This window comes from Argiope bruennichi, chromosome 3 (assembly GCF_947563725.1).
Source record: "Argiope bruennichi chromosome 3, qqArgBrue1.1, whole genome shotgun sequence".
Classification (NCBI taxonomy): Eukaryota; Metazoa; Arthropoda; class Arachnida; order Araneae; family Araneidae; genus Argiope; species Argiope bruennichi.
The window spans coordinates 116,028,447-116,048,986 of record NC_079153.1 but is presented as its reverse complement, the minus strand read 5'-3'; the positions used below and the strand labels follow the sequence as shown (position 1 = coordinate 116,048,986).

Sequence of the window (20,540 nt, the reverse complement as noted above, 5' to 3'; positions counted from 1 at the left end):
TCATACTTATTAAATTGTGTTTTTAAAATAGAACTTATAAGGAATTTTATCTAATTTTATTATTACTATCAATCTATTAATGGTATCAAAATGACCACTTTAAGAGGCAACTACTGTATATTCATTGTGTATTATATATTTTGCATTCAACTTCATAGAATAATGAAGAGAATCAAGTAGGCATTTCGCATTTCTTTTGAGTAATTACTTTTAAAATTTGACGAATCATGCAATAATGACTGCATATTAAAATCCTTTCAAAAATTGTACACATATCTAAAATTTTGATATAAATATCAACGCTAAAACTTTTCACTCTAGAGTTTTGCATTTTAAGTTATATCCATATACACACAAATTGAGAAACAAACATTCTTCTACAATTTCCTACAGATTGTTAATTTTAATTACAAAATGAAATGACTCAGTGATAAATTTTCAATTATAAAATCAAATTTTAATTAGCTATATCGTTTTGGAGTTATCAAGCGATAAACTCAATTTATATAAATGGGAATGATCTCTCCGGCGCATTCTTGCATATTATCTAATATAGGTACTCTCCCCCAATATAAAAAATTCTCAACCTTGGACAAAGCATGAATGTTACAAGTACCCAGAGGGCTTTTATTTTCAAGCATACATATCCCGAGAACTTAGAATAGTTTTATTTTCAAGCATGAATATCACGAGTACTCAGAGTACTTTTATTTTCGAAATCCAAATATAAGAATTCTACGTTTCGTAGAATGGTAAATAAACCGAATATGCATTTTAAATGCATTTTACTCAATCGACAGGAAAGGAAATTCGATGCAGAACTGCTACTCTCTAGTCACACCAAATTTCATTTATTTAAGTTATTGCGTTTTTGAGTTATCACTTTTACATGCATGCAAAAATGCAAACTGACAGGCAGTCAACCTGTTGGCATATTTGAAAAATCTACATTTCAACTGCGTATCCTGTTATCTATTAAATACAAAACATTTTATCCGTCTAATGTTTTATGTTTTACTACGTTACGTTTTACGTTACTCTCATAATCACTTGTCTTGTTCTCAAACAGCTGAAAAGATAGACTTCCTCTGAATAAAATTCTTTCAAAAATTGATACAAATTTACAATCTTAGTGTAAAAGTCCCGTATCATTTTTATGTCTAATTCAAAGCGTTTTCGACAAATAGACAGATAGACATAATGAACAGAGGGATATAGACAGATAGACATAATGAACAGATGGATATAGACAGATAGACATAATGAACAGATGGATATGGACAGATAGACATAATGATGGGATAGACATAGACATAATGAACAGATAGACATATACAGATAGACATAATGAACAGGTATACATAGACAGATGGACATAGATGGATAGACATAGACATAATTTCAGAAATGTATTTTTCGAATTTAGGAAAAATTGTAACGGGGAGATTTCTCAAAAGCTCAAGAACGATTTTTTTTTTTAAGATTAAAATATTTTCTGATTGTATAATTGGGATATGAAAAAGTAAAAACAGGGGAAAAATAAGGACTGAAAATTCCCCATCCATTTTATCGACATTAATACATATTCTAAATTTAAAAAAGATTTGCAATGCTACTTTATATTGTTTTTTATACATAATTATTTTTTCATAAATGTTTTCTCACTTTTGTAAAAACTGAAACAGCTCATTTACAGCATTTTCCACATGTATGCAAGAAAGTAAAAATGGTCTGTCTGATACAAGACAATCAAAAATCAGTGGTTTATTAAAATATGAAAGTCCAGTTTTTTACAATTACAATTCTTTCTGTCAATCTATTTTCTGTACTAGAATGTCTTAAGCAATACTAAATGTAAACAACCACATTTTACTCGAATAAACAAAAGAATATAACAACCAAAATAGCACGTTGCCATTTTAAAATTTCCATTCCCTTCTAAATTATAATTTTGTGCATGAAATGCATATCAAGACCACTTAATGAAGCGCGTAATTATTGAGTTAACGCTTAAGGAAGCATATCTGAAGTCTGCCTCGTTCCGTGTCGCCGCACTTCGGGTGCAAAGCGAGAGTCACCAAGAAACACCTGTCAAATGACACGTGACACGGGTCACGTAGACGTCAATTTAAACATGGTATCACGCACGATGCCATCTTGCAAATTGCCCCTTCATTCTTTAATTTGTATTTTACGAGTGTTGCCGTTTGCACGTTTGAGTGATTGCAACGCTTCTTTAAATTAAATGAGCCTTTGCTGGTTTGTTTTGAGCGGGGGATTAGCATTATTTCTCTTGTTTAAACTGGAATTCATTAAAAATTGTTTAAGATGGTAATGACTGAGATGGTGAAAGTGATGTTCAAGGGTGAAATTTAATTTGGTTGAGAGTAAGATTTTATCCGGAGCTTCAAGGAAATATAATTGTTTTATATATTTCTCAAAATATTTAAATGACACAAAAATCAGGCGATCAGTCTTTTATTTAAATGAAACTAAACGAAAATATTTCTCATGAATATGTATTTTATTGGTATGTGTTGTGAATATCTTACCTACTATGCAAACAAGTAGTAGATAATTCGCATCATCATGCGAAGGTTTACGTGATGTTCGTCTGCTTTTTAAAATGTCCAAGGTTAAAGCCTTAAGAAGAAGACTTTAATCAACAAAACTTTTGAGATATTGCAGTACGAAATAAAATCTGTTTATTGAAGGTAAATTATCTGAAAAATTTCTGATTTATTATTATTTCAGTTTTTGAATAAAAATGATGTATTATAGCACACACTGTTTCATCAAGAGCATAATATTCTAAGCAAGACTTCGTATACTTCATTGATTCATGACTTCATTTCTATCAGAACATTCTAAATTATATATAATTCTTAGCTAGCATTCCTAGGTTGAACAGAAGAGACTTTTGAAATTTTGACTTCGATTAATCTCATCCTGGGAGGCATAATTTGTACAGGAAACAAACGATAAAACCGTTTACATCGAGATACAAGAATAAAAAAAATGGCAGAATTTTTTTTCCTTTTGGGATTTTACTATGAGATTCTGATAGGGATTTCTTTGGCACATACCGATTTAGGAAAGATTTAGGGTTATATATATATATATATATATATATATATATATATATATATATATATATATATATATATATATATATATATATATATATATATATATATATATATATATATATAATCAAAAGTAAATAATTTTGTAACAATGTTAACATTTCCCTTCCTTTTCTTTATGAATTTTACTTTCAAATATAGGAAAGAAAGAAATAATGTGTTTCATGATCACAATGCTTTCCACGTTACCACAATTTGTGTCACTTTCCACATTTTTAGAACTTTTGCTATAAGCTAAATATACCAAATTTTAAGATGTTTTTATAGCCAATAAAACAGAAATTTTAATAATATTCTGTATACTAAACACGATTAATTTTTAAAATTTTAAAATAATATATTATTATTAACCAAATATTGATGCATTGCATCGAATTAAAAAGGCCTAGGAAAAAAAACTCAAAGACAGGGAAATAATATTTTTCTCAAATTGTTTTCGTTTTGGATTAATTTAATACAAATTTAAAATGCCCTATTTCTTAATTCCCAAATATGCAGAAATATTTTCGATTTAAGTTAGAACAACTAATTATTTTAATTTCAAATGAAGGAAAACAAGTGCAAAAGGAAACTCAATTTAATTTGATCCACCCTTTTCGCTGTTTTACTCAAAAGAATAAATGATTTAAATTAGAGAACCCACTCAGAAGTCTTAATTATTTTCTTGAAAATTCAATTCCCGTTATCTTAATAAAATACTAATAAGAGATTATCACGTAAAAGCAGATAAAAAAATATCAACATTCAGTAGTAACAAGTGCAAGAATTTAAATTTTAAATCATCCTTATTTACAGCCTAAAATTTGATTAGAACGCTCTGAAAACAGAGATTAAAGAGAGTTTATAATTTTTTTTTAGTGTAAAGGAAGCAATTTATGCTGCTTTAAATCTGAAACTGAGATTTGAAATGCGATGCGCTACTTTAATTTGAGACTTCATCTTGAGTCTTATTAAAATGAAGTATTTAGTTTGAACTATTTTCATTTAATGTATGCGTCATTTATTGATGAAAGTGTATACATTTCCATCAGTTTTAGATGTAAATATATTTTTGAAAATTCTATCCGATCTATTTTGTCCTATGTAATAAATACTGTTTTGCAATTGCCCACTTATGGATTCTACGGGGTTCAATTTTCAATGCGTGTCAAAGTATCATTTATTATTAGACTAAGCGATCGTTGCTATGGGGACACAGGTAAAGCTTCATTTAGTCAAGAGATTGGTCATTTAGAGGGACGATTTAATCTGATATGAACAGATGTTTTCATAATATTGACAAAAACTATATGTATTACATTAGTAGGAAATATTAGAAACAAGGCAGTATTTCATTTAATTCATATGTTAATCAATACTTAGTAAGAACTTTTTCTTAAAACCTAGACATACTATTTTAAACTTAATCATTAGATAATTTAAATAGATAATTCTTATCGTGCAAAAATTGAAATTCGAAATGTTTTTTAAATTAGTGAAATTTAAAATTTACCTAAATATTATAATAAGTATTTTTTCAAGTTTATGTATATTCATGCAAATACGGTGTAATTTCGAACAAAAGATTCTGAATTATTGACAATAATAAATTACGATTGATTTCTTATCGAAATTGCTAACAATACAAGAAAAATAATTTAGATATGATTTATAAAAATAATTCAAAACTATTAATCTGCATTATTATTAAATTAAAACTATTTTTATCTGTTCATGTAATAAAAATGAAGTGTGCACGTGTATATGGGTGGGGATGCGCGTGCGTGCGAGTGCGTGTTGGAGCTATAGACCTAGAACTACCAAATTTTGTACATATATGCTTTGGAAGATAAGAATAAGAATATCAGATGCATTTTTTTTAAATTAATAAGAAGTGCAATAAATTAAAAATTAAGTAAAACTTTGGTATTTTTGCGGTATTATAATGAAAAAATGTTTTTTTATACTATCATAAAACTATATATATTTTTAATGATAATAATTTAGCAGTCATGCAAATTTTCCCTGAATTCTGCCAACTTCCTAAATGCTTAATTTCTTAAAAATTTAATGAAACTATGAAAACAATTTTAATTTCAATGCAACTTATTCTATAGCTTATTTCTAGCAAAAGAATAAATTGCTTTGAAATTCGAACCGTTTTTCATAGTTTCATTCAACATTTAATTGCGTGATTTTCTTCCATTATTGAAAACTAAGAAAGAAGAACAAGGAAAAAGGAAATGAAGTTAAGAATATTGCAAAAGTTAGAAGATAAATAAGTCGAATATATACTTTTTTAAGCAATATTAGTTCCCTTGACTTCATGCTATTTAAATGGTTCATATATACAATGTGTATATACTCATATACATAATGAAATAACAGGTTTTAGTTTATTACAATAACATTTTAATTTATCTCGTAATTTGTAGTTTAAAAATATTTTCTATTAGAATCATGAATATTAAGTTATATATAAGAGATTCAATTGAAAGTAAACAGAAACAAAGTTACAAATTACCCGGTAAACATAATACATTTTATATAAGAAGAAAATAAAATCTTTAATATGTTTATCGTTTTCTAACCTATTCTTTTCATTGTTTACGAACAATATTCATAAGATACTCTTGTAGATGATAATAGTTTGGTTTAACACTTTTTCAGGAGACACTTGGCTTTGTGATGATAATAATTGAATCCTAATTAGCTATTAACATAGAGCTAAAACATTTATACTATTTTGAGCCAAAAAGAAAAGATTTAACAGGTTCAGCACAAGCATCACTAATGACTAGTCGCACAACATTTATTACAGTTATAACAGTGAGAAAAATTCTACTGATGCAGTATAAGCACATCCCGTGATGAAAAGGTTAAAATAATATTATCAAATTTTCTGTTTCTTCTTTAAAAGCAAAGTGCCAGGCGACGAACATTTGATTGACGCGGCCCAATGCAGAGGATGTGTAATGCTGTCACATCTCAAGAGATGAGCAATTCCGGCGGGGGTTTCGAATCAGAGACATTCCCACGGATTTAGAACATCTTATCATATTGATCACTCCCCAAGGGGTGCAGGGAAGCGTCCGAACACGGCCCGTGACAGCCGCGCAAAATATGGCAGCATGGACCATTAAAAGGACCCCGAGTCTCAAAGGGTAGATTAAGAAAAGAAAATGTCTTGTTGTATCTTGCAAGAAGTAGAAAGCTTCTCAGCGAAAAACATATCAGTGTTGCCTCTAGGGTAGGAAAGGAATAATACTGTATGTTGTTAGGCTTAAGCTGTAGATGAAAGATACCCACTTATGCCGACAACAATAAATATAATGTCATTAATAAACTGAGTAACTTTTCTTCTTACTTATGACTGCGCATATATGAAGGGCAGTCGAAATTCGCACATGAGTGATTTTTTTAAACAGCCCAGCCAAATATCATTAAAATAACTAAAACAGCTATTTCTATCAAAATAGAAATGAAATCATGAAGAAAACATTATAGTTTCATCCTCATATGAAGTAAAACATTTAAGGAATTTACTTTCTGACACAAATAGAAATAAATTATTTTAAAAAAATGAATGAACATTTTACTTTTATTGTTGATGTTGAAAAGTTGAAATTCGAATAAACAAAGAATAAAATAAACAATTCGACTGAAATAAGAATAAAATAAACAAAAATTAGAGTAAACAGAATGTCTTTTTGGATACAAATAGCGATGAAAATATAAAGAAAAACATTATAACAGAAGGTATATGATGAAACGTTGAAGTTCGAGTAATACCACTGAAATAAACCTAAATTAATCTCTGAAGTAACACAATAATTAGAGTAAATAGAGTCTTCTTTCTGAATCAAAACAGCTGTAAAAAATGTAAAGAAAACATTGCAGTTTCATTAAAATACTAAATAAAAACTTTAATATGTTATTTTCTGATATGATTTATTTGAGATATGTTACATTATAGGAAATAATAATAAAAGATTATCTCCTGGAAAAAAAAATACACATTTAAAAATAGACATGATCTCAATAAATAAATAAATTCTTTCTTAATTTTATGTTCTTGATAGTATTTGAATGCATTTTAGAACTTAAAAAATGATTTGAAATGCTTTGCGAAGAAAAAAATATGTCTATGATTGTCTTATAAAGTATTTTATGTAATTGTCTTATATTTTAAATACTTATAAATAACTGCCTTATAAAATATTTGTTGAAAAGTCTTATATTTTAAATTTATAAAAATATCTTGCATATAATCTTGAAATAACTTAATTAAGTGGATCGAAATTTAAGAGATCAAATTTCTATAACTGAATTTTTTTTTCCATCAAAAGTTTATAAATAGATCCATAGAATAAAAAGTGGAAAATTTCCTTCTTTTTCATTTATAATCTGCGGGAATTATAAAAAAAAACATTTATTTCTTAAAAGAAATTATTGCATATAGTTTTAAATTTCTGGGAAAAATAAAATAATTCTGAATGTCTAAAATAAATGTTTCATCATATCTGAAATTATATATACATGAGATTTTTCTATTCTATAAAAACTTGATACTCTCATAACGAATTTTTTAAAAAAACAAATTATCGAAATAAATATCAATCCATATGATATATATTATTATTAAAATAAGGAAAAAGTGCATAGCTATTGAATTTCAGTTTTTTTTTTAAGGTCTAGTCAAAGTAATTTGTTTTCTTGAAGTTATCATATATATTTTAAATAAGTTTGGCTATGAATAATATACTCTACATTGAAGAGTAATTTTTTATTAATTTGTTGGATTTTCAATTAACTAGTTGGAAAGAATGAAGTAAAATATGAAACATTATATCTTTGAGATTAGAAAATTAATTTATCATTGTAATTTTATTAATTTTTGATTACAGTCAAGCAATATTGTTAGCAATTTTAAAATAGAACATTTCTCAATTTCATATTGAATAAAGGCTATTAAAACTGAAGACAAAAACTTGTGATTAATTATATTTAAATCATTTTGATTTAATTTAGAATAGTTATTAAGTAAATTTTAATAAAACATATTGAATAAATGTGATTTATAAAATTATGAAAACATTTTTAAATAAAAATATTGTTCTACAAGACATTATTTTCGAACGCGATTCATAATAAGTTTTTCTCTAAATCAACTGAGAGATATGGTTTTGTTGGATTTTTGATTTACTAGTTGGATGGAATGAATTAATTAATGCCATTTTATGACATGAATGAAATTTAGTTTTAAATACTACAATTTCGGTTCTCTCTTCTGTAAAATAGAAAAGAATTACATGATTAATATAAAATATCTCTTCAATGAAGAGAAAGAGCTTATCTTTGAATAAATGGATTAAAAGTATTTTATTTATTCTCAATATTTTCGATTCTGTTTCTTTTAACGAACAATTTATCCAAAAATTTAACATTGAACATTTCAACCTGAAAAAAAAAATAGTTCACTGTTCTAAGATTAAAGCTGATTAAATTAAATCATTGGGGTTTTTTTTTTCAATTAATTTTTTTCCAAGAAATTTTTTTTTTTTAAATTTCTTGGAAAATTTTTTTCCAAGAAATTTTGTTTGTTCTTTATTAGCCTTCAAAATGAAAAATGTAGGAAAGAGTGGAGGGTTTAAATTCACATTCAATTCAACAATATTGGAATAATATTTTTTTGAATACTATAGATAGATTTTAAATGTTTCATTAACTAAGAAGATTATTTATTTACAGCACAGAATTTTGAAGACATGGAGCTTTTATATATATATATATATATATATATATATATATATATATATATATATATATATATATATATATATATATATATATATATATATATATATATATATATATATATATATATATATATATACAAAGTGCACTTATTGTAATTGTCAAAAAATACAACGTAGGCATCTTGACGAATTTCTTTCTTCCCATTTCTGACTTCCTTGAATATTTAAAATGCGAGTTAATCCATAATATTGAAAAACTCTTTTTTAATTACATTCTAAAGAATGTTTAAATTAACAACAAAAAAAATCCATCAACAATACAAGTTAAAAGGAAACTATAAAACGAAAAGAGAAAAAATGAAAAAAAAAATTAGTACACATATTAAACATCTAAAGAGTAGATATATATCATATTTGGAATTATACTGTAAAGATATTTAATGTTTTGTCAATTTATATTTTCACAAGCTATTATTTCACAAGCCAAACCATTCTGTAAGTCTGAATTTTCACAAGCCTATTATTTCACAAACCAAAAGCGATCATTCAAAGACGTATTGATTTAAATATATGACATTTGAATGTGATTTTGTGATTAGAATTGTAATTCTGTGCGACATTTTGGTTTAATCAGCTGGGGAAAAAGGTGTTCAAAATATACAATTGGTTTTCTGCTTCTTCATTAACCGCACGATTAATTGCCGATGATGGCACATTAAGAGGCTATTTCGATTTTTTAATTGTTCATCAAGGACATATTTATTAATAGTACTTAAGTATAATTATTAGTGAGTATGTGAGAAAATTTCGGGAAAACTATTCCCTTCGGTTGAATAATACATTGGGCTTTTCTGTTTATATCTATTTATATCAAATCCAAACAATTTTTTCTGTATATTCCTTTGAGCAGAAAAAATTTCGTAAATAAGGTTTAATTCTTTTATAAAAGTAGCCTTTTTTTTATCTTAAAAATTATACATCATTTCAAATTATTCGCCTGTCGATTGCAAAGGAAACTCATAATCATTTCAAAGACATATGCAATCCAAAAATATCATTTTTATATTTTGTTGATGAATAAATAAAACAAAGGATTTCCGTTTTCCATCTCCCGAGGAGTTCATTGCCAAGAAATCTTAACGCAGTGTTAAGATTGATCACTTTTTCAGATTCGGAGTAATTTGTTACACGTACAAAGGAAAGATTTATGATCGCAACGGTGGATTAACTGCTTTTATTTGATATGTGATGCTACTGTTTAAAAATTGTTACTCTTTGTCTCGCTTGCTTCAAAGAATTCTCCTTTGCATTCTAAAATGTTTCTCCCCGTGGTGGAAACAACTGGATCGAATTTTTCAAAACATAGAGACGAAAGAATTCTTTGACGCCGATTATGAGAATATGAAATAAGATTTATGTGGTTTTTTTTATATAAATAATTGAATTCCAGGCATAGTCGCGTTTTGATTCCTGTTGAGATTTAGAGACAATCAAGGGAAACTTGAATATTTTCTTCATTTATTCTGGATTTAAAACAAATAGAAAATTAAAAATTCGAAAAGGTAATAACTTGTTAAAAGATTTCACTCTCAAATTTTTATACGTTGTATTTACACATAACTGAAGGCAGTGGGGGCAATTTTATTTATAATGATATTTATTTCAAATTTTAAGCGAACGGAATCAGAGACATATGAAATATAACAGTGCTAAGAAATACAAATAAACATTTTCTCATATTTGAATGGTATATATCATTCTAAATAACTCTGGGACATCCTATACTAGAGTATGAACCAAAAAAAATACAATTTAAGGACATTTACTCAACATGGTATTTATTACTCCCAATAATATATAGTAAAATATGATCACAATATCTTAAATAGTAGATAATTGAGACTTTAAGAACGTCAAACAATCGACTTGGGTTTTTATATCTATTTGAAGTAGTTTAATCCAAAGAATATTTAACTCAAATGAAGAACAGTTTCCATCTTAAATTTTATTAGCTTATCGCGCAAATATCTTTTTGGAGTTTAAGTTACATTGCCATGATAGAAACGTTAAAACTGGCCTTATAAATAACTAGCTGACTGTTACAATTTCATTCTATATTTATCTCTTTTAATGCTTTAGAATAAACTTTAAGAAACTCTTTATATGAATAAAACTTTACTATGCAGTCAATTCTTGAAATTTATGTCATGTATCGTTTAAATAGCTAATGCAATTTAGAAACAGACTATCGATACTTTCGTAATATTCCGAAAATCGCTTCTATATTTCAATGACAGAACCTTCCAAGATATTATTGATTGCACAACCTTCCTCCTTTCGCTGTGATATAAGAAAATATTAATGTTCGTTTCTATTGTACCTTTATCAGAGAGGAAACCTAGAGATTCATCAGGGAGGTGCCCTTCAGAAGAGAAGATGGCGGTGTGTGAGTGATGGCTTCACTGCAAATGCCACAAATAATACAAAACATCTAGTAATATACTTTTTGTGTAATTTAGAGTTATCTAATAGCCAAAAAAATTGAGTATTTAAAAATATAATAGCCGAATATTAAAAACATAAAATAGCCGACTAGTTAAAAATATAATATGACTATAATGCCGATTACCAATAAGGTTTCCCTGCATATTGTTTTACCAGATTGCCAAACATCGGTTTCACATTTAATTTCCAGTTACTTTATTCTTCTATAAAATTAATATGATAAAAATATGCTAATCAAAAAGTATATAAAAGCATAATTTAATTTGCATGTATTTGAATAGTAGATTTAGTCTATGAAAATAATAAAAACAAAGTGAACGCTATATGTTTACACTCCCATAATCAAATTCTCATATCAAACAAGCGAAAGACGTTATACTTTAATTGGGTCTAAACTCTTCGCCTTCAATTACATGAAAATTTTCATATCAAACAAGCGAAAGACGTTATACTTTAATAGGGTCTAAACTCTTCGCCTTCAATTACATGAAAATCTCCATATCAAACAAGCGAAAGACGTTATACTTTAATTGGGTCTAAACTCTTCGCCTTCAATTACATGAAAATTTTCATATCAAACAAGCGAAAGACGTTATACTTTAATTGGGTCTAAACTCTTCGCCTTCAATTACATGAAAATTCTCATATCAAACAAGCGAAAGACGTTATACTTTAATTGGGTCTAAACTCTTCGCCTTCAATTACATGAAAATTTTCATATCAAACAAGCGAAAGACGTTATACTTTAATAGGGTCTAAACTCTTCGCCTTCAATTATATGAAAACCTGAATTTAGGAGTGCAAACTTATATAGCGTTCACTTCATCTAAACATGTTTCAAAATCATAAGCTCCAAATTTATTAATTCTCTGATCAATCAAATACGCAATCAGGAACATTAGTTAATTTGGAGCTTTTTGCATCAAGAGCATTAATACTCCTGAGGCATCAAATTTAGAATTTTTGACATTCAACGTCGTGATCATGCTAGAATAACAATTTATTTAAAAACCAAAATTCACTTGGATATGCTTAAATATCTCGAATGTTTTTTTACATCTTTATATGAATTAAAATAACTATAAATGTTTAAAAAAGGAATTATAATTTAATTAAGGAGTAAAATAAATATGTAATTTGAGAGTATAACATACACCAAGCCCATCACAGAAAGGATCTTTGTTTGAATTGATTCGAGAACCAAGTAGCGAATCTGTTGCCAAATCATCATGGCTCAGAAGGAAAATAAGTGCTAATTAAAAATTTCAGATTTACCATAAAACGCAATTTAAAGTTAAATTGTGTTATGGCAAACAAAAATAAATTTAAACTAAATCTACTTCGAAAAATTCGAAAGCTTTCAAATCAGAATATTTTCCTCGATAGTATTCATTCTTCAGAATATACATAGAAGAATCTTGCAGATGTACTTGCTGCAGGGCGTTACAGTACTTCCAAGATGCTAGAGCTTTGTAGAGCCTTCTTCCATTCAGTGCTATACGAGAAATACTTAATGTTCGTTTCTATTGTGCTTTTATCTGAGGGGAGAACCCGAGATGTGGCGGGAAGGCTGCTTGGGAAGAGGAGAAGGCGTTGATTATGATGTATGCGAAACGGTGGCTCGACTTGATTGCCAGAGACAAGCTCCTTGGCGGGAGATTTATGCTCGCTGTCCTCAACTTTACAACTCCCCGCTTGTGGCATTTCCCAAATCTGCCTCCATAATAGATGCCTCTCCAAGGCAAGGTTGTATGTAATGCAGTTTTAATGAGTTACACTTGATGGGGGCCGAGCAGGTACTGATTGGGATCATTTCGAACAGGAATGATGAAGAGAAGGGGGGGGGGGTATGAGAAGAAAGTGATATCGGGGAAGAGATCGGAGGGGTTGTGAGGTATGGTGGAATTTTTGCTATTCATATTTCGTTCCGTTCAATTTGAGGGCCCTCGAGGCTAATTTTTAATTCGTAATTAACCTGGAGGAGTTTTAATCGACTTGATATCGTCTGGAAGGAGACATGCTCTTGTTGATTTGGAAAATGCGGTGCCGAAAAGAGTACATCGTAGTGAAATGTTGGTATATTGGGATATACAAATAAATATTTATTTAAGAACTATATTAGGGTATCTTGTCTTCTGACCTCTTTATGTTATAAACAATAATATTATTCAAAAACTCTATAGTTACCAGTCTCAGAAGTTCATGATTCAAAAAAATTTCAAGAGAATTCTAAAAAGATGCCTTTTTAGAACAGAGATAGACGTTTGTAGTTCTTTGTTCGTTAAACCATTTTCGACAACCATTCGGATGGGTTTTTTTAACCAATCATTTTAATCATTCTCACAAAAATGTTAAAAATAAATTTTTTTTCGTAATCATCATTACAAGAATTAACAAAACATCAAGACTATTTCTTGATACAGTCCCTTAAAAATGTAAAGAAATGTTTTCTTTTATAATTCATACAATATCATATATATAAAAATTCCATTAAGCGCTTTTATTTTAAATTTTCTACTTTTTATTAAATTTTCTGTATTTCTAAATACTTAAAGTGCATTCTAATTATACTTGCATTGCTGATTAGTTCACAAAATATAAAGAATTAGAATATATTATTAAGTTAATATGAAGAAAAGGCATAAATAGTACATTTTACAGGCTATATACAAAAAAAAATCGTGGAAAAGATTAATACACGATAAAAAGATTTTACATTGGCTGAAAACGGTATATTTTCATATATATTCGAGTAAATACAAAGGATTCGACACAATCGTATGAATAAGAAATATCTGCATTATTATGGCCAAATGACGATAAAACAGTCATTTAATATTGCATAAATTATAATTTTTCTGTAATAAGATGAAATCGGCCTGAGTAATTTCGTAAGACGAGCACTGAGCATTTCCCCAATATTTGGAAACCAAACGTTAACTATTTCTGCAAAAGACATTAATTCATTTTTTAAAAAGTTAGCGTTTAAAAAAAAAATTTATGATCACATTATGGAGTAATTATCTAATAAAAAATATAAAAATATGAGAAATAATTTATTCTTAAACATGTTACATATTTATAAATTCAGATTTTTTTTTATAGTTCTCTATATATTTCTTTCCTGTTCACTTGATATTTATATCTTATCATATATTTTTCTTTTTACATTGGAAACAGAATTTTTATCACATTGTTATGAAATTCTTTATTCAAATACAGTTTCATTGCGAATCCGATGTTTTCAGAAATGATTATCATTATATTGTTATTTACTTACATACCGGTTAAGAGACTTCACTCAACTGTAACTAATGTCGGTAGTTTCTGTATTGATTTTATAGAAACAGAATTGTTATCGAACTGAATTACTACTTAATGGTGAGAAAATAGCAAAAACTATAAAAGTTGAAAATGCAAGCTTAAGGGGGGAAAGTTGGAAAGAAGTTTGAACTGTTTATAATCATTATTACTATCATAAAATGAAAGTAATATCCTCGTTTTCTTTTTTATTTGTAATAAATACTTTTAGTTCCTTGCTTAGAAACTTACATTCAATTTCAAAATTAAAAAAAAAATCCTGTTTTCAATGTTAATTAAGTAAAATATTCCAGAATAACCAAAAATTATTTATCTTTGATTCGTTTAACAAATTGCATAACTTTGAATAAATTAATATGTAAGATCTTATTAGCTATTACAACTACACATTGGCAAATTTGAATATTTTACCTCCCTAGGCTGTATTAAATTGACCAATTTAGTTCCATATCTATACTTATAATAAAGCTCAATGTGTGTGTGTGTTGGCGCTCTACAGGCCAGGTCATTTGACATACAGCTACCAAATTTGGTACATTTGATATCTACAATGAGAAGTTGTAGATATCGATTTCATAATTCGGTATACTTTCGAGACACATTTACAGTTAATAAATTAAATCCATAAAGATATATATATATATAATATATATATATATATATATATATATATATATATATATATATATATAAAGAATAGCATTCTTATTATCTCCAGCTCACGAAAAATTTTAAAAAATCACATAAAAAGTTTTTTTTTAAATAAAATATTGTTTCAATCTAATCGATCTGCTCATGATGAGCTGAGAAAATTTTGTTGACAAATTCTTGAGATACTACATAAATTAAGAAAGATATTTTTTAGTGCCCATAAAGTTTAAACGCTCAGTGACTCTGTTATCAGTAATCATATTATTAAAAAAATGGCTTTGTTTCAGTAAAAAATATTATTATATTAATTGCAGATTAATTCTTTCCACTTTAATTTAAAGCATAAATTCTAAGGGAGCTAACAGAAATTTAGAGAGATACATATTACGTTATGACTGAAGGCCTTTATAATATTATGAGAGAATTATATGACTATCAAAATTTAAAGTTTTAAAATAATTTGATGAAGAAGCTATTAAAGTAGGAATTGCATAAAATATTTAATTATTAAAATTTTAACGAACATTAAGATTGGCGAACCGGCTGGTCGCCAAAGGCGGCTAGTATATAATAATAAAATCAATATTTTTTCAGTCTGATTTAGAAAAAACTGTAATAAGAAATACGAAAATACTTCAATCTAAGTATTAATAGACTTTTGCACCGAATTTTATATCATTACACTGAAACCATATAAGAAATTTATAGAATTTTATGAAAGAAATTTAAGGAAATAAAAGTTTTGATTTTTTTTATATTCTGAAGTTCTATCATAGCTAGTGCCCATTACAAACAAGTTTGATAATTCTATTCTTCAGCAAATTTCAATTGAATAAAATGTAATACATCTATAATATTAAAATGTGAAAAGAATGTGGATAAATTCGCAAATTGTTAATAAATACCTGTATGATCGATTTTCTCTTGGATGAGTTGAAAGCCAAGCTTTCAGTAGATCCATCATTTTTCCCGCCTCTGCGAAGACACGCCATTTTTCCTCGAATCAAATATTACATGACCATCATTCAAATGACGTTCATTCACCACTTTATTTTTATCCGATTCGTAAAACACCACATAAAATATCCACGGATGAACACATGATGTCACATCCTTAATTCATTTTGAGTTGTCTGTTCACTCAATAAAAACGACGTTTCTTGAAATGATTATTTACGTTTTAACATCACAAAAAGAGTTGTTCTTACTCTGGCACTAGCAAAAGATTTATTCTTTTTGCATAAATGTAGCACAGCTTAATTATTAGTAAAATTATTTTCATTATAGAATTTATCTTTCAAAAATATGAAATATTCATATTTTAGAAATAAATTATAATAAAATTGATTTTTAAATATTCCTTTTTTTAAATTTAAATAATGCTGTTGATTAAATTGTTCCAAAAAATTTATTTGAAAAAGAAAATAGCAAATTCAAATCTTTAAAAAATCGTCTGCTAAAAACCAGATATTTAATTCTGAGGAGAAAGAAAAGTATTTTTTTTTCAAAAAAATTCACTATAGAATCATTGCTTATATGATATTTTGATCCAATAAAATAAAAATTTTGTGAATTTTTTTTAAATTTAAAAAATAATAAAATATTTCTAAAAACAATTATAGGAATTGCGTATTCAATATTTAATTAAAAAAAATCTTCAAAATAAGCAAAAACTTTTAGGAGTATTTTCCGACTGTAGAAGAAATAAATAATATTTATTCGCGCAGCTCAACAAATCCAATGCGCGTAATCCAGAATTCCAACGCACGTTCTCTAATCACACCTGGGCGACGATATCACCTGGAAAATGCGTTCAAGCGAGAATAATCAATCGTTCCACCGAACAAACCAACTTGACCATTAATCCATAAAGAAAGAAATAAATCCACGATTTCTCTGCTCTTGCAATAAAAACAAATCCTCAGAGGTCCGATCTCAAGGATCGCAACAAGACTTTTTCTCAGGGGTTACTTTTTTTTTCTTTTCACCCCACAACAAAAGTCGGGATGGAACAAGTTCCTCTGCCTCTGAGGAGGCCGTTCTCTCTCCTCCTCTGGCTAGCACGCGACTGAGGCAGGCTGGTCGCACGTGCAACAGATAGGGTTGCCAGGCAGGCCGCAGCGACACGGCACCTCGGTACCTTTGGCGGCGGAATTTTGGTTGATTGACAAAGGTGCAGCGGTCGCCGGAAGTCATTAGTGGGAGGAGGGTTCACAAAGGACATCGGCAGAATTCCGATTTCAGGAATTCTTTCGGAATTAGAAGGGGGTGTTAAGTAAATTTTCGCCGCTCACAGATAGAGAAATGTGACCAGATACGACTAAATTATAGCTATTTGATGTTTCTTCGCTAGAAATTAGATGATGCGTTTTAGTAAAAAAATAGCAATGTTGTGGAGAGACTGATGTCAGGATATATTTTTTAAAAAGTTTTTTTTTTTAGGTGTTTCGTACTTTTTTGCCTGAAACATCATAGAACGATAAAGTTTCCGCTTGATTCGTCCTTATTTTATTTTTTAAATTTACTTTTAATTTTATAACTGCAGTACATGAAGCTTATTTAATATCGTCCCAATGCAAGTGAAATTAAATCTAATTACTAAAAATCTGAAAACTATCGCTGTAAAATATACTTTAATTGTTTTGACAAAATTTATATTATTAAAAATTGTAAAGAAACATTTGTACCATTGAAAAGTTTATTATTATTCTTTTTATTTTAAAACAAAAATAAATTATCAATATGCGGTAATAAATTGCAAAGTTATTGAGGTAAGCCATGATAATTTTAATTTAGTTTTAATAATAAATATAATAAAAAAAATCCAAAATGCTTTTTTCAGTATGTGTCTTTTTCCCAAGAAGTAACAACGGACCGAATCTAGTAGCTTTAATTCCAACAGTTTGGCGTCAAAACATTCTGAATGTTTTTGAATCATGCATGTAACTTGTAGACAGTTTTTATTAGTATAGACAGCATTAAAATTTAATTTATATTTTCTTAAAAAATCAGCAAAATATATTCAAAGGAATGAAGGTTATCCAGATATAATGTAATTGATCAATTTATATTTTCTCATATTTGAAATTTTCAGAATGTTAAAGTCAAATTTTGTATAAATCAACAATACAAAATTTTGTAAAAAAAAAATACATAATTAAGATTTTAATTAAATGTCGAATGTTATCATAACTGGTAAATATCTTTGAATAGTGAAGCCTAGATGTTGGGAGAACATTGAAAAATTTATAACTTGTAAATAATAATAATATAATAACTTGTATATATTTAATATTTAATATAATAACTAAAATAAAATAACTTGTGAAGAGTCTCGGCTAGAAAATGATTCTTCAGACTCATTATTTAACATTTAGGTGTAGTTTATTCAATAACTATAGCGACAGCTTTCCAATCTTTTTTTTTTTTTTCGGCTGGAGGTTCCCATCTAAAATACTTTCTAATATTAATGTTTCAAGTTCTGTTCAAATATCGAAAGAACAGAAGAAAAAAAAATCACATTTTAAATTTAAATCTCACCGATGATTCGAATTTTCGATTCTTAACAAAGAAAAAGACAAAGTTTTCCCCGCCCTACTCCTCTAGGCCATACCTGAAAAAATAAATTATATTCAACAATTGTTATTTTTTTAATGTTAAGAAATTAACACCACAAATGACCTTGTCAAATATAATGAAACATAAATTCTTTAATGAATTTTAAACATATATTTTTTTGTCAATGAAATCGTTTGAATGTATATGAATGCAAACAAATATGTGCGTCACACCAATATACGCAATTATTAAGAAATCATATAGTTTCTGGATATCTAAAGTTAAATCATATTTTTGTTTATAATCAGCTGCGACTTTCTAAGTTACATTTGAAAAATTAAATTAAGAAAACATTAGATTTTTCATGTCTTGAGTGAACAGACACGAGAAAAAAATTAATACGAAAATGAGGTTTACTGCTTTTTAACTTTTGCATATTATGCACAACTAGGTATGAAAAAAATACATAAATTGGACAAAGCTCTAAACACTACAATAATTTACATTTAAATTTATTTTTCACAATGAATTTTGACAAAAATTAAATCTAAGGAATTACTGTTTCATTGTTTTGTCCGTTCAATTCAAGTCTTACGTCTTTTTAAAATTAATTGTAAATCTTTCATAAATTTGCAAATTGGACGTTCCTATTTTTAAAATTAATTTTAAATTAATAATAAATTTGCATATTGATTATAAATACTAAATTTAATTCTTAAAGTCTCGTTTTAATTAAAATGCATACTTAAAGCTTCATTAATTACCCTTTATTCCTTAGAATCTTCAAGGTTCATTCTACTCTGGATGGGAAAAAATTTAATAAAAATAATATTTAAAATGATTTGTTTTTTCATTTTTACTATTTTTGAATTCTTAATTCATAATTCATTAATTAGATATTATGGACTCCATAAAGTAATTTTTTATGAGATTATTACGAAATGGCATTCGTCTAATGGAATAAAAAATTAATTAAATTGATAAATTAATTGATAGTTAAGCACTGCGTATTTTAAAATATGGTATTGTGATCGAGAATACACATGTAAACAAAAGTTCAAAACACTAAGACGTGAGGAAGTTAGTGAAAAATCAATTACGAAATTGCATCTTTGCAGACATGAAATTAATCAAGTTAAATAAAAAGCCATAAAAAAGTAATCTTGCTGAACAAATTAAAAGCTTTGATTTGTAAAGTGTTTGAAAAGAAAACCTTTTATCTAACATCTTATCGTTTATTATTTTCACAGCTTACATCTCCTTATCTCCAAAAAACTCCAGTTTTAATAGAATTGGCCTTATGAATACATTTTCTGCTTTATGCTAATGAGAGGAATCTGATCTTAAGTGTTTGAAATATGGTTTGTCATAACAACCTTCATCCCTCAGTTCAATGTCTGAGAGTTAGTGTCATCCATGCTAATTTATTTCAAGCGTGGGTTTACTGCATACTTCAAACTAGTTAAGCTAGTTTTTTTTTCGGGAATTCATTAGTACTTTTTCACTTGACCACCACTCCCATATCATCCTTAAAATGTATTTCTTGGAATCACTTCCAAGACATCTTACTATAGCAGTATAAGTATTTTCGATCTGTTTTACTCGTGTTACTTATAGATTT

General features: G+C 27.5%; 1 protein-coding gene across 3 annotated transcripts in view; it reads right to left on the bottom strand.

The window, feature by feature from the left end:
* Window positions 1-16,597, bottom strand: part of LOC129964016 (neuron navigator 2-like) — a 654,345-nt gene extending 637,748 nt beyond the window's left edge. For 2 of the 3 annotated variants that reach the window (XM_056078675.1, XM_056078677.1), the window contains exon 1: window positions 16,267-16,596. In XM_056078675.1, the coding sequence (XP_055934650.1) occupies window positions 16,267-16,353 (87 nt within the window). In that variant the 5' untranslated portion in view covers window positions 16,354-16,596. Of the gene's footprint in view, window positions 1-16,266 lie in introns of all 3 variants that reach the window. The other variant, XM_056078676.1, reaches the window with a different exon arrangement.
* Window positions 16,598-20,540: the final 3,943 nt, after the last annotated feature.